The sequence below is a fragment of the Takifugu rubripes genome, chromosome 4 (assembly GCF_901000725.2).
Source record: "Takifugu rubripes chromosome 4, fTakRub1.2, whole genome shotgun sequence".
NCBI classification, from domain to species: Eukaryota; Metazoa; Chordata; class Actinopteri; order Tetraodontiformes; family Tetraodontidae; genus Takifugu; species Takifugu rubripes.
This window is the reverse complement of record NC_042288.1, coordinates 3,917,223-3,929,832: the sequence shown is the minus strand read 5'-3', so window position 1 is coordinate 3,929,832 and position 12,610 is coordinate 3,917,223. Positions and strand designations below refer to the sequence as shown.

At 40.7% G+C, this 12,610-nt stretch overlaps 2 protein-coding genes across 24 annotated transcripts in view; one reads left to right on the top strand and one right to left on the bottom strand.

Moving 5' to 3' along the window:
* The window catches only part of ablim1a (actin binding LIM protein 1a), a 43,528-nt gene extending 42,418 nt beyond the window's left edge, over window positions 1–1,110 (top strand). For 21 of the 22 annotated variants that reach the window (XM_029835314.1, XM_029835319.1, XM_029835317.1 and 18 more), the window contains 2 exons: window positions 16–96; window positions 192–1,110. In XM_029835314.1, the coding sequence (XP_029691174.1) occupies window positions 16–96; window positions 192–305 (195 nt within the window). In that variant the 3' untranslated portion in view covers window positions 306–1,110. Of the gene's footprint in view, window positions 1–15; window positions 97–191 lie in introns of those variants that run through there. The other variant, XR_003888259.1, reaches the window with a different exon arrangement.
* A 1,624-nt stretch (window positions 1,111–2,734) lies between these two features.
* On the bottom strand, window positions 2,735–9,014 carry LOC115249696 (uncharacterized). Of its 2 annotated transcripts, XM_029835816.1 has the most exons (6): window positions 8,834–9,014; window positions 7,088–7,156; window positions 5,277–5,480; window positions 4,115–5,188; window positions 3,854–4,022; window positions 2,735–3,721 (listed from the first exon to the last, which is right to left on the bottom strand). In XM_029835816.1, the coding sequence occupies exons 3-6, from the start codon at window positions 5,476–5,478 to the stop codon at window positions 3,592–3,594; spliced, it is 1,575 nt and encodes a 524-aa protein (XP_029691676.1). In that variant the 5' UTR covers window positions 5,479–5,480; window positions 7,088–7,156; window positions 8,834–9,014; the 3' UTR covers window positions 2,735–3,591. The 2 variants fall into 2 exon arrangements, with proteins under 2 accessions (XP_029691676.1, XP_029691677.1); XM_029835817.1 differs by lacking the exon at window positions 7,088–7,156 and having other exon boundaries at window positions 8,834–8,895.
* Window positions 9,015–12,610: the final 3,596 nt, after the last annotated feature.

Below are 12,610 nucleotides of genomic sequence, written 5' to 3'. Positions count from 1 at the left end.
TGCCTCCCTCTAAAGGTGTACCCCTATGAAATGCTCATGATCACCAGTAGAGGAAGAGCTAAACTACCCAGAGATGTGGACAGAACCAGATTGGAGGTATCAGATTTCCATCCACCACAAATGTTTTTGTAGCCTCAATGCTAACGCCCTCGCATTTCTTTGTTTTTCTTAATCATTGTTTTCAATTCTAGCGTCACTTAGCACCTGAATTGTTCTTTGACATCTTTGGAATGGAGATCCAGGAGTTTGACAGGCTTCCCATGTGGAAACGCAACGACATGAAAAAGAAAGCCAAGCTCTTCTAGTGCCCCAAGCAGCATGCACATAATGTACATTTATCCAGATAGTGCAGGACAGCTGTCATTTAGATGTAGGTTATGGTTGTTTTTTCACTTGTTTTTTTCCCCCTGTTCTGACACTTTGACCTGGGTGATTTATCCATATAGATTTTGCACAGAAAACTATGACTGGGAGCCTCTTCCATGTTCCAAAATGACAAAGAGTGAATGATAAATAAGGTCATGTTATTCAATTTGACTGGATCTCTTTTATTTCTTGCTTTGCTTTAAGTGGAACTGCTTTTCCTCTCCCCTTGCTTGTTCCTTCCTACCATGTGTTGCTCTTGATTCCTGTGGAGCTCCGTAATTACCATGGAACCTCACGACACCTCATTATGAAATGTCCACACTTGTAGCTTCAATTTAAGATAGCTTTCCTCTGCTTGGGTTGAAATGATTTTGTTCCAAAGTTTGCAAGAATCGGCTCAGTGAGTCTTTGATGTTAAAAATATAATGCCAATGGGAAAACAGTCAGCTGACCCAATAACAGTTCTGGATCTACATAGAGAAGAAACTTCCAAAGTCTTTCATGGTCTGCTCCCCTGCCTAAAAACATTTGACCCTCTCATGCTCTCATTAACTGTCTCTAATCGGTTGGAAATCTTAATATAGTTTGATGCCATTTCTCATCTACTCAGCAAATATGTGAAACCCCTAATGTAGGAACTGTATTTGAAATTACTGTTTTATAAATGAAAAGCCACACTGCCATTTGTTGTATCAAAACTTAAATCAATAAAGCTTTAAACCACCATGAACCATATGACCCCTAGCTTTCCCAGTGGCGCCATGTTTTTGTTACATTTACCAATTAACACTCTGGGTCAGACTCAGTCTTAGTCTGCTGTGCTCTTGTGGGAACCATATTAAGTCTATTGTTATCTGCCTTTGAGTGAGGGCAAATTTTCCACTTGTATATGAAAGAAATATGGCTCAGAGTTGGAACACAAAACACTTGCCAACATATTTGTAGATATTTTGCCCATTTTAACTAGGGAAATGACTGGTGGAAGCTCATTCTGTAGGGAACTGGGTTAAAGTCCTAGGACAGACAAAACAAGGAAAATGTGGTAGTTCGGGGAGGTGCCCAGACACTTCCAGAGCACTGCTGATGTACCCTTGAGCAAGGTACTGACCCCCCAAATGTGCATAGTACATAGGTTATGGGCTGCCAACTTATTCAGTATCCTACCTTGACCCATATGCAGTTGAGATAGGCTCTAGCGCCCTTCCCATGACCCCAAAGTAAAGAAAGGAAACCTGTCAAATAAATATGTAATAATATGATGGCAGTCTGAATGCTCACACTCAAACAAAAATGATTGTTTCCTACCTAACTGTTATTGACAATAAGAAAATCTACTTTCAGTTGTTCAGATATGACCCCCAAAGTCTAAAAAAAAAAAGAATCACACTGAAATGATCAGTGAATTAACAGAGAAACATAGAAATATGCTTTTGAAAATGTTTGCCTTTCTAATGATGAAATGTGTTGCAGTGGTTTTTAACACTGCACAATCAAAAATATAATTTTAGTTGACCATGTTGGGGTTTAAACATCACATTCACAATTCAAACAATTCGAAATGATAACTGACAGCCCCCTTTTTTCCTTTTATTTTTCCAAACTCAGTGACTCTGAGGGAAAGGTGTTGGTTGAATGGTTCTTTCCAGGACCATAAAGCATTCAAATGCAGTGGGAATTGTGTCCAAAAGAGAGCCTTTATTAAAGATTAACCCAGAAAGGTCCTCCTGGACCGCAGGGAAAACGCTCGTCCAGTCCTCCGGGGTGCTCCAGCGCGGGGCCAATGCGGGAGATAGTTGCAGCGAGCGGTTTACGTCCTGAGGTCGGCGTGGAGACCTCGAATGAGCGAGAAGCAAAGTTAGGAATCGCTCCGTTAGAAACCTAGGCAGCAGGAGTCAGGATTACCGACGCTGGCAGACAGGCGCTGATGGAAATTGCCGGCAGGTGCGTCCGCCTGCAGCGCAAGCTGTGGACAATCTTCGGCTCCTCCACGCCCCCTGCAGGAAGAAACAAGCAACGAGCGACCCGGAACCCTGGACCCCAACAAAAGGGGGATTTCTCCTGTTGCAACACTGATCAACAAACTTAATGAGCCGCAGGGAACACTTGATAAGACAACAGAAAAGGCAAGATAAATCTGTGTTGATGCAGACAAACAGTGAAATATGTTGTGTTATGGTAATGAGAGTTTAATTAAAGTTAAATTAAGTTAAATCCATCATCTCCTCATGAAATGAATCTGCTGCGTAATTTCAACACCCAAGAGGTGTTGCATTGAGCTGTACAGCATGTGTGTGAGGGATTTGGTGCAAATGATGAGAATCCCTCCAATAATTTGCCAGTCTCCTCATCTGCAGTGGGCGCTCCGGTCAGTCACAGGACAGCAAGAGAGTGCACTCAATGGCTTTATTCAATAACAAAGGCAGTCAAGTTTGGGTGTGATATCTGAGATAACAAAGAATGTAGATTCAGGTTTACAGAATGCACTGTAAAAAAATCCCGTTGTTTTTACGCTAAAACGCTGGCAGCTGTGGTTACCAGAAATGTTCTGTAAAAAATACAGTACTAATGTAAATCACTTTACAGATCAACTGGTAAATCATACCAATATTCAATGTATAATTAATTATGGTAGGTGTAAATTTTAATGATTTTTTCAGTACAATGATGCTGAATTCTATGTTAAATTTACAGGGATTCAATTTAGAATCAACATTAACTACACGTGAATTGTACTGAAATGATTAATATATAAACTGGATCATTCTGTTAAAATTGCAGAAAAAGGAAATATAATGTACACATTTTAGCTGTAATATTCGTGTGTATTAATTGTATTTTGCTGTTACATTTACAATATTTTTTATTATATTGTTTAGTTTTGTATTGCATATTTTACAAAATTATTCTGGTAAACAGCTGTTATTTTTTCTGTTAAAATGACAGGACATTATGTACGTTTTTACAATTTATTCAGATTTTTATACATTGGTTGTAATGAACTCAAAATTTTTATACTTTTACCAGAAATGGGTGTATTGAACATAGTTTCAGCATTTTCAATCAAATAGCAACATATGCTTCAACTAAACTGTATTGAAACACAAAACAAATTACTTATCTTAACAAAATCTAGGCTTTAAAAACTACATAGAACTGATCTAAAATCTGCACAGAAAAAAAAAAATACAATTCCCATTATATTGATACTGATTACTTGGTCAACAGTCACGCCTCACGCCACTCATGATCTGAAAGGTCCTGAATCAACGTCAGGACTCTGGGGTTCACATGAAGCCTGGATTTTTTTGACTTCTCAACCTTTGTCCCCTTCTCAGGGTTGATGGAGAAAAAACACCTGTGGAACAGAGGAAAGATAGTTGACTACACTACAAACAAAATATGTGAAACTTATTGTTTCTGTGAGAGGAAGAGCTAAACTAATAAGTGAAAATATCAAATAAGCTTCATCAGAGCCAAAAACACGCACCTCTGCAGAAACTCCAGGGTTGATGCCAGCTCTGATGGGTAGTGAATATTGAAACAATAAAAGCTCCCAAACATCAGGCATAGGGCAGAAGCAAAGGAGGGGATGTTGTCCTTCACAATGTTTCGATCCACACTAAGCATGTATCGTTTTGCAGAATAGCAGGACGATCCTATGAAAATTACAGTAACATCATAGTAAAAGAGCAATCTATCAAAATAGAAAAGACAAAGGAAATGATACAGAAAAGGTGAGTTTACTTACCGCACACAATAATGGTAGGAGTCAAAGGCACTTGGTCCATGTGAATTTCCCCTGTGAGGCATGTGTCCTCCACATAGCAGAAGATGGCGTCTTCCTTCTCATTGAAGTAAGCTAACAGCAGCAACACCATGTCCATGAGGTCTTGAGAGCAACCACTTTGGTCTCCTCTCATCATTTGATACTTGGTTACAGCCTGTAGGAACTTGCCACTCTTGTTTACACAAACTGTTTTCAAGTAGTGCAGGAGTCGGTTTCCCTTTACGTCAAGATTCCGTAAGAAAACTGCTTTTAGCTGAACTCCGGTAAGCTCCTCAAAATGGACTGCCATACCAAGCTCATCAAACAAATATGGCCACTCTCCAAGGAGGTGCTTGATATTTTCCCCCCGATTGACTTGTTTCCGTTGAGTGTAGAAAGTCTGTTTCATTAGAAGTTTCACCTCCTCTGGATTTGCATCAGTTTGCAGGGACATCATCTTCAGTTTTTTCTTTTGTTGAAGATGGCTCTCTGTGGTCTCTCCAAGGGGCAGAAATTTTAAATCCCATTTAATACAGCCATTGGTGTCTTGGATTGCTGCCCTTTTTTCTGGAGAGACTTCATCTGTGTCAGACTCATCAGTGAAACGCTTCCGTTTTCTTATTTTTGGAGCTGTAGATCGCCTTACATTTTCAACTCTATTTTGAAGCCGTTTGACGAGAGAATGGTACCCTGGCCCGATCACATCTCCCTCTATGTCTTGCAAAGACTTTGGATATTTTGCCAACATCTTCTTGGCAACTTCTGTAGTAGACCTTTTAGTTATCAAAGAGTGTTTTTTCATCATCTCCGCGACCACAATTCGGATCATCTCTCTTCTCATACGCGGGGTTGGACGTTTTCCTCGCTCCAGTGATTGTGTTAGTTGTTCTGGAAGCTTATGACATGGTATCTCAAAGCTGTCCACCCAATCTATATTGGGGCTTTGGCCATAGTTGGAAGAAGTTGAAGATGAACTTCTGGGTGAAATAGACTCTGAGAATAATGGAGGTTCTAGAGAAGCAACAGCAGATGAGCTACTTGTTTCAGGAGTCTCACCTGTGAACACACAAAGTAACAAGACTACAAAATTAACATTTCACATTCTTGCTTCATTTGTCATTCTGCACATTAAAACTCGACTTACATCTCAGCTTCCAAGCAGCAAGTAGTTTCCGGGCTTGAATTGGCCTCAAAGCTGACAATAAATCAGCTTCCTCAATAAACTTAAAATCATCAGATGTCTCAATTCCAAGGGATTGTAGGTGCTCCTCAAGAATACCTGCATTAATCTCAGAGAGGTCGGGCAAGGCCTCACTTATGGCACTCCGCAGGAATGTTTGGTCCATTTCTGGAATTCAGCAAGACATTAATTTTCAATATGTGTGAATTTTACATTTCCTGGGCTTTTAAATCCCATTTAATACAGCCATAGGTGTCTTGGATTGCTGCCCTTTTTTCTGGAGAGACTTCATCTGGAGGATGCGCTTCCTGGGCACCACCATCACCCGGGACCTTAAGTGGGAGCCAACCATCAGCTCCCTCATCAAGAAGGCCCAGCAAAGGATGTTCTTCCTACGGCAGCTGAGGAAGCTCAAACTGCCTCCCAGGATGTTGGCGCAGTTTTATACGGCCATCATCGAGTCCATCCTCACCTCCTCCATCACCGTGTGGTATGCTGGTACCACCGCCAGGGACAGACTAAGGCTGCAGCGCGTCGTGCGCGCTGCCGAGAAGGTGATCGGCTGCAGGCTTCCATCCATCCAGGACCTGTATATCTCCAGGACCCAGAGGCGTGCAGGTCGGATCACGGCCAACCCTTCCCACCCTGGTCACGGACTGTTTTCCCCCCTCCCCTCAGGCAGGAGACTACGGTCCATTCGGACCAAAACCTCCCGCTACATGAACAGCTTCTTCCCCTCTGCCATCAGGCTGCTGAACACCAAGTGACTTATCACTTAAGCACCACGTACAGCAGCCAGTCGGACTCACGAACAATACATCACATTACTCCTGCATTGACCTGCACTATTTCTTACTATTTATGTATATACTGTATATATGTCTTATCTTATTTTATTTATCTATTCTAGTGTTGTCTTCTTTATGTTGAATGTCGCAGCGTCACACCAAGACAAATTCCTAGCTTGTGTAATACTGTGTATTACATAAACAATGGCAATAAATCTGATTCTGATTCTAGTGAAGGATCGCTGTTAACTGTCACCACTCAATTTCTTCAACTCAGGAGTCCAGATCATTTATATAATGTTGTGTTTCAGTGGAATAACTTGGTGCCCATCAACAATGTATGAAGATAAGGGATAAAAATCTACAAGGTCACAGATTTCCAGACATTCCAACCTTGTAGTCCTTTTTGCCACTGAGTACAGGTGATATTCAGGATGATAGTTAGCTTTCTGTGTATCCATTACAAAATACACAGCTGTATCATTTTTAATCACAATCATGAGAAGTTCTCCAAATTCCATGTTCTCATCATTTTTTGAAACAAGAAAATTTCCTGTTTTGTATGATGTGCCTTTATAGCATATAGCTGTGGAAATACTACAGTTGCGCACAAATCAAATCAACAATATCTTTAAGCTGCATCGTTAACTGCCACACATCATCTTCAGGATCCTGCACTTTGTCACCAATTAACACAGGCAACAACCTTAAGAAATTCCAGTTCTGGATGGCTTGACCTGGAATCCCGAACCCCTCACAGTTGACAGCACATGGTTTTGTGAGAGCATCAGACCCCTTGTACTTAAACTGCTTGATTCTTCGGTTTAACATTGAATATGTAAACCATCTTTTTTTCTTAATGAAATATTTCAGATATAGCGCAACATCATATGATAAGACACCCTCGAATATGTCATGGCCTAAACAAGGTGGGAGACCAGGCTGGCAAACATGAAAAGACTTAAGAGCATTGAAAACGGAGTTTACCTTTATGCCCTTTTTGATCTCTCCTTCCTCGGCTTGGAGAACTGCAGAATCATAACTTGCAGGGGTTCGCTGTGGACCACATAGATTTGGGTCATTCAGAAACTCTTGTCTTGTGATTTCACAGTATCTACAAAAGTACTCAGAATGGCTAAAGTTTTCAATAAACCCACCAATGCTATGCGAACCCAAATTATCTCCAGCAATACAATAGAGACCTGCTTTGACCAGTTCATCACCAACACATATGCCATGTTCCTCAAGGTTTTTTAAATCCACCAACATCTCAGAGAATACTTTAGCACACCCAAACTGTTTTAGGTCACTTTCTCCACACAACATTACAAGAGACATGTGATCCGTATTGGACCGCATATGTGCAGGTAAATCTGCCACCGAAAGATAGACCGCAACAACTTTGTGTTTTTTCTTTGCCGAGCCAAGTGGATTAACAATCTCAAAGGCATCTGGTATAGAATTAGCTTCAAGCATCCTGGATTTTCAATGAAAAACTGGTTGGACTTAAAGTTCTGACCATCATTTATGTCACATAAATGATCTGTGTTTGTTTCATGAGTCTGCTGTAGTAATGAATCTTTCCATAAATCTGATTCTAAAAAACTTCTTATAGTTTGTGTTACAGGTATGTAATAAGCAAACCTTTCCAACATATTTTCATCATTCCCCAGTTTCACTTTTTTGGGCTCTATGTATGTAAACATTTTTTTAAAAGTCTGAGCCCGTGCATATGTTGTTCTCGGTGGTCCCTGATGACAGACAGAAAACAGATCTGAATCTTTCATGCAGTCAGAGATTTTAGCAATAGCCTCATCTGTGAGACACATGTCATTTTTTAAAAGTGATTGTAGTTTCTGCAAAGTATAATCCCGTCCCAACTCATGCATTTTGCATCTCTTCAACAACTGTCTGTATCGTAGAAGCAGGAAGAAGGAGCTGCCCCTGTAATTTAAGGTAAAATAAACATAAATTCCTGATAAACGTCTGACTTAATTCCTGGGACAAGTCACCATTATCAGCATTATCACCATTTAGTGCATCATTTGAGCTCAGAGGAACCTCTTCACAATCACTAATACCAGGTAACTGAGAAGGACTCTCCCTGTGTGCATCACTTATATTAGACACTGAACATGCTCTGTGTTTTCTGGACATGTGAGCAGTAAAGGACGACTTCACAGTAAATTGACTACTGCAACCTATTACTGGGCATGCCACAGGTCGCCCTTCTGCAATATGTGATTTTAAGTGGACAATAAGTTCTTTGACTGTGTGATATTGGCATCCACACATCGAAATACCACACTTAAAATTTGTAAGAACAGCCCCTGCAGAAACGGGGTGACGGGACGTTATGAGCACGATAGTAGTGACCTTTGAACGCGGCATAAGTACAAAATGTCCGCTTGCAGTCGGCGCCAACACATTTGAAAAATGGGCGCGGTTCATTCCTGTGGATTTTACAGTGCAGCACATAACCCCTCAAACTCTGTAATGTTTTACTGCAAAATTGACATGTTAACATTTTCTTTAGAAATCGCTTAAAACAAGTTTTAAACAAGCGAAATTTTCAATAACGTACTTGCAACGAATTACTTACTAGCTAATGCTAACACGAAGCTAACGCGCTAGCTCCAAACAGCGACCAACAAGGTAGCCAAAACTGACCAACTAAAAACTGGGGGAATAGTTATAGCGTACCATAGAGAAAATTAGAATTAGAAAGCTTACCTGATCTGTAAATCTTGCCTGCTCTGGTCAACTTGACTGCTGCTGGTGCTCATCCGTACCGGGCTTCAGATGGTGGTCAACGGGGAATCGCGTGCACGCAGTTGATTGGTCGTCCGTGATCCAATTAAAGAACAGAAATAAAGTGCTGGGCAGCGCGTGGACTGGAAATGATCTGGTCACCTTTGACATTTTCTGAGGCTGAATAGTTAACTATTGTAAATCTGCACACTGGTCTCAATGCAGTCAGACATTTATAATGATATTATAACCAATTAAATACTAAATTAACTAGGATATTGTGAGCTAACATACAGAGGTGGATGCCAGACCTTCAGTGCTTGGACAATGGTGACAATGGTTATTGATGATATTGAAATGGCCCTGTGGACCATTGGGATCATCAGAGAATGTGATATGATCACACTAGCTTCGCTATTTTTGGTAGACATTCTGGCCACGTAAAGATGCCAAATAAGTTTAGCAATATTTTTATACTGTCTGTCTTACTTTTTAAAGGTTTTAAAATACATTGCATATTGCATAATTTCTGCCTCAGCAATGATGCCATTTAAAGGCTTTGCACCATTTTTATTAATGGAAATTTCTATGGTTTAAAATATGTATTTTTTTTAACAAAGACTTTATTTTTACACTGAAATGAAGTTATTTCAACTGTATCACAATGTTTTTTATGCTACGCTATACATATGTAAAAACATCATGAATATATGATTATTTCAACTAATTTTAAATGTTTTTTATGCTACGTCATACATATGTATAAACATCAATAATATATGATTATTTCAACAAATTTTAAATGTTAAATTAAAAGTTTCAAATAGTTTGGAGCTTTACTAAATAATAAGATAAAATATACACTTTTTGATTGTTTTTCTATTTACTGATCATTTCTGTCATGATTTTACAGAAAATCGTTGTTTATTTCACGGACATTTTTTACATTAAATTATACATTTAATGCAAACAAATCACCATCTGAACTCAAAGGAAATTACTTACATGCCGCATGGGCATCAACGCATCGCTGGCTGCCTTCTTCAGAAGTTCACAATACAACAGACCAAGAAGAAGAAACAATGGCCGCCAAACCTATTTATAGGGCCCGAGGACCTCCCCAGCTGCCCAGGCACTGTCCAAATAAAATAAAGATAAAAAATAAGACAGAACGGGAAAAACAAGGAGGAATTCTGTACAATGTGTGTGCAAACATTTCTATAGGACACATTCCAAAAACAGCAAGCCAACAGACAACTGGCTGCCCGCCAATGGGAAATCTCTGTAAGTTTACACCATCTAGGGCTTATATTTTTTCCATCTTTTTTGCATTACAAAAGAAAAGTTCATATTGCAATGATAAGTAATGCTTGTGCCTGCATAAAAAACAGAACATCATCCACAAATATGAGCAGATCCAGGCAGTCCTGAATGAGTCGCTGTTGACAGAATGATAGAAAAGATCTGTTCATTAATACAAGAGCTAGAGTAGGACCTGATCTGACTCAATGTTTCAAGAAGCAAGGTTCACACAGAGATGAATAGCATGGTGATTGAACTCTGCATTCCAGTAGAATAAGTATTGGCCTTTAATGGCTTTTATTTTTATGCATTTGGAGTGCGTCTAATCTTAATTTTGGTGTGTTTCTTCACTGTGTCATTGAATTAAATATTGCTATCCTTTAATAATAACTGTTAAAACTGCATCATGGTGAAATTGTACATCAGCAGCTGCTGGTTCTGCCTCCTGCAGGGTGGTGGATCTGCTAAAAAGGAAAGACCCAAACTGTATGGTCCTGGTTGAAGCTAAATCTGACCAGATCCTCAGGATCAACAACATGCTGCTGCTGCTAATTAGCTCACATTTCCCGACTATCAAGAAGCTCCTTCAGTGCTGTCATCATTTTGTATTCTGGAGGATTTAGATGCTTTATAATGCAGATTTCTCTGTATGACATGTGTAAATACCGTATTTTCACGACTATAAGGCGCACCTAAAACACTGAGATTTTCTCAAAAATCGACGGTGCGCCTTATAATATGGTGTGCCTTGTGTGTGGACTGAGTTCCAAAATCTGCTGTGCGCCTTTGGTGGATGCACTACAGTAAACGCTCCGCCAATCGTTTAGCGGCACACCTACGCATAAGGATCCCCTAAAATGGCGCCGGTCAAGCGAGACGCGTATGAATGAGGCTTACTTTAAACTGCAGGCCATCGAATATGCGGCTGAAAATGGCAATCGCGCAATCTTAGTGTTTTCGCTTCATGAGGAGGCGGCATCTCTCCATACGCGCGAGGACAACTGTTGCGCAGCGGCTGCCCGCGGATTACCAGGAGAGGGTGGCCATCTTCCGCACCTACTGTCGCGACAAGATAACCGCGCCCAGCCACATCACCAACATGGATGAGATCCCTCTGACTTTTGACATCCCTTTGACCCACAAAGTGGAGAAAAGGGGACCAGCACGGTGGTAATACGCACAACGGGGCACGAGAAGTCGTCGTTCACCGTCGTTCTTGGCTGCCACGGTAAAGGAACAGAGCGCTGGATGACAGAAGGTGACAGAAGGTGAACACTCCTTCACAAAGACTATGAGGCAGCGGCGGGCAAGTTATACCACCATATGCGGGTGGATTGTAGACGCATGGGCTATGATACCGTCTTCATGTATTGTAAGAGCTTTCACAAAATCAACGCTGAACCGGAATCGGATGGTCAGTCCCATTCAGATGATTAAGAAGAGAAATTCGGGATGTTGGACAATGAAATAGTGCAGCTGTTTAATTCAGATACAGAAGATGAAAACTTTGATGGTTTTGTGGCAGAAGAATGAATATTTTGTTCAATAAATGTGTCGAAACTCACTGTTTTATTTCCTTTGTCATTTTTTACTGTATGTTTCAGCAGGCGCCTAATAATACGGTGCACCTTATGTCTGTTTTAAATACAGAAATAGCACCCATAACTGAGACTGCGCATTTTAATACAGTGCGCCTTATGGTCGTGAAAATACGGCACACGTTTACAGATCCTAGTGAGGTGTGTCTGGATCTGGACACGGCTCACCCAAACCAATCATCTCCACGGATGTGACAGTGTAGGTGTAGGTGGCACTACACTGACAGATGGCAACAAACATCCTGACCTTCCTGGAAGATTTGACACCACTCTCAATGTCATCAGCCTGCAGGGATAGAGCAATGATTGCCATTACTGGGAGACAGAGGTGCGTGGGAACACTATAGTGCACCACTGAGGACTGCTGGCTGGGCCAGAGGGATAGGTGTGGTGTGTGGAGTTCTTTGATGGAGCGTATACAGCATGGAATGCAGGGGTGCCCCATCAGCTGCCTTTTGTATCACATATTCATTGGATTGGTGTTTTATGTCCGCAATTCCCCGCAGGGTTGATAACATTTGATGAGACTGAACACATGACACTTATATGCCGAAACTCGGATCTCAGACCATCTTCCCCCTTTGCCCTCTGTCCTGGCCATGACCACAGTGGCTTCAGCTCCCAGCCCATCATAGTCTGTCCTGTTCCATCTCCAACCACAGCCTCTCAATAGCTCCACAAAATCATTGTTCCAATATTTAATAAAGGTCTGATTTTATGATAGGAGGCTTTATAGATCAGTTAAGCAAAGTCACAAAAATGTGATTTAATTTAATAAATTATTGCAATTCATGTGAAACATTCTGCTGAATTTTAATTACCAGCTTTCAAAACAAAATAATTTAATTAATAAATCATA

Coding starts and splice junctions, on each gene's coding strand:
- LOC115249696 (XM_029835816.1), bottom strand. CDS start 5,478: ATGGACCAAACATTCCTGCGGAGTGCCATAAGTGAGGCCTTGCCCGAC. Junction 4,023..4,114: donor TCCTACCATTATTGTGTGCG/GTAAGTAAACTC, acceptor TAATTTTCATAG/GATCGTCCTGCTATTCTGCA. Junction 3,722..3,853: donor ACCCTGGAGTTTCTGCAGAG/GTGCGTGTTTTT, acceptor TCTGTTCCACAG/GTGTTTTTTCTCCATCAACC.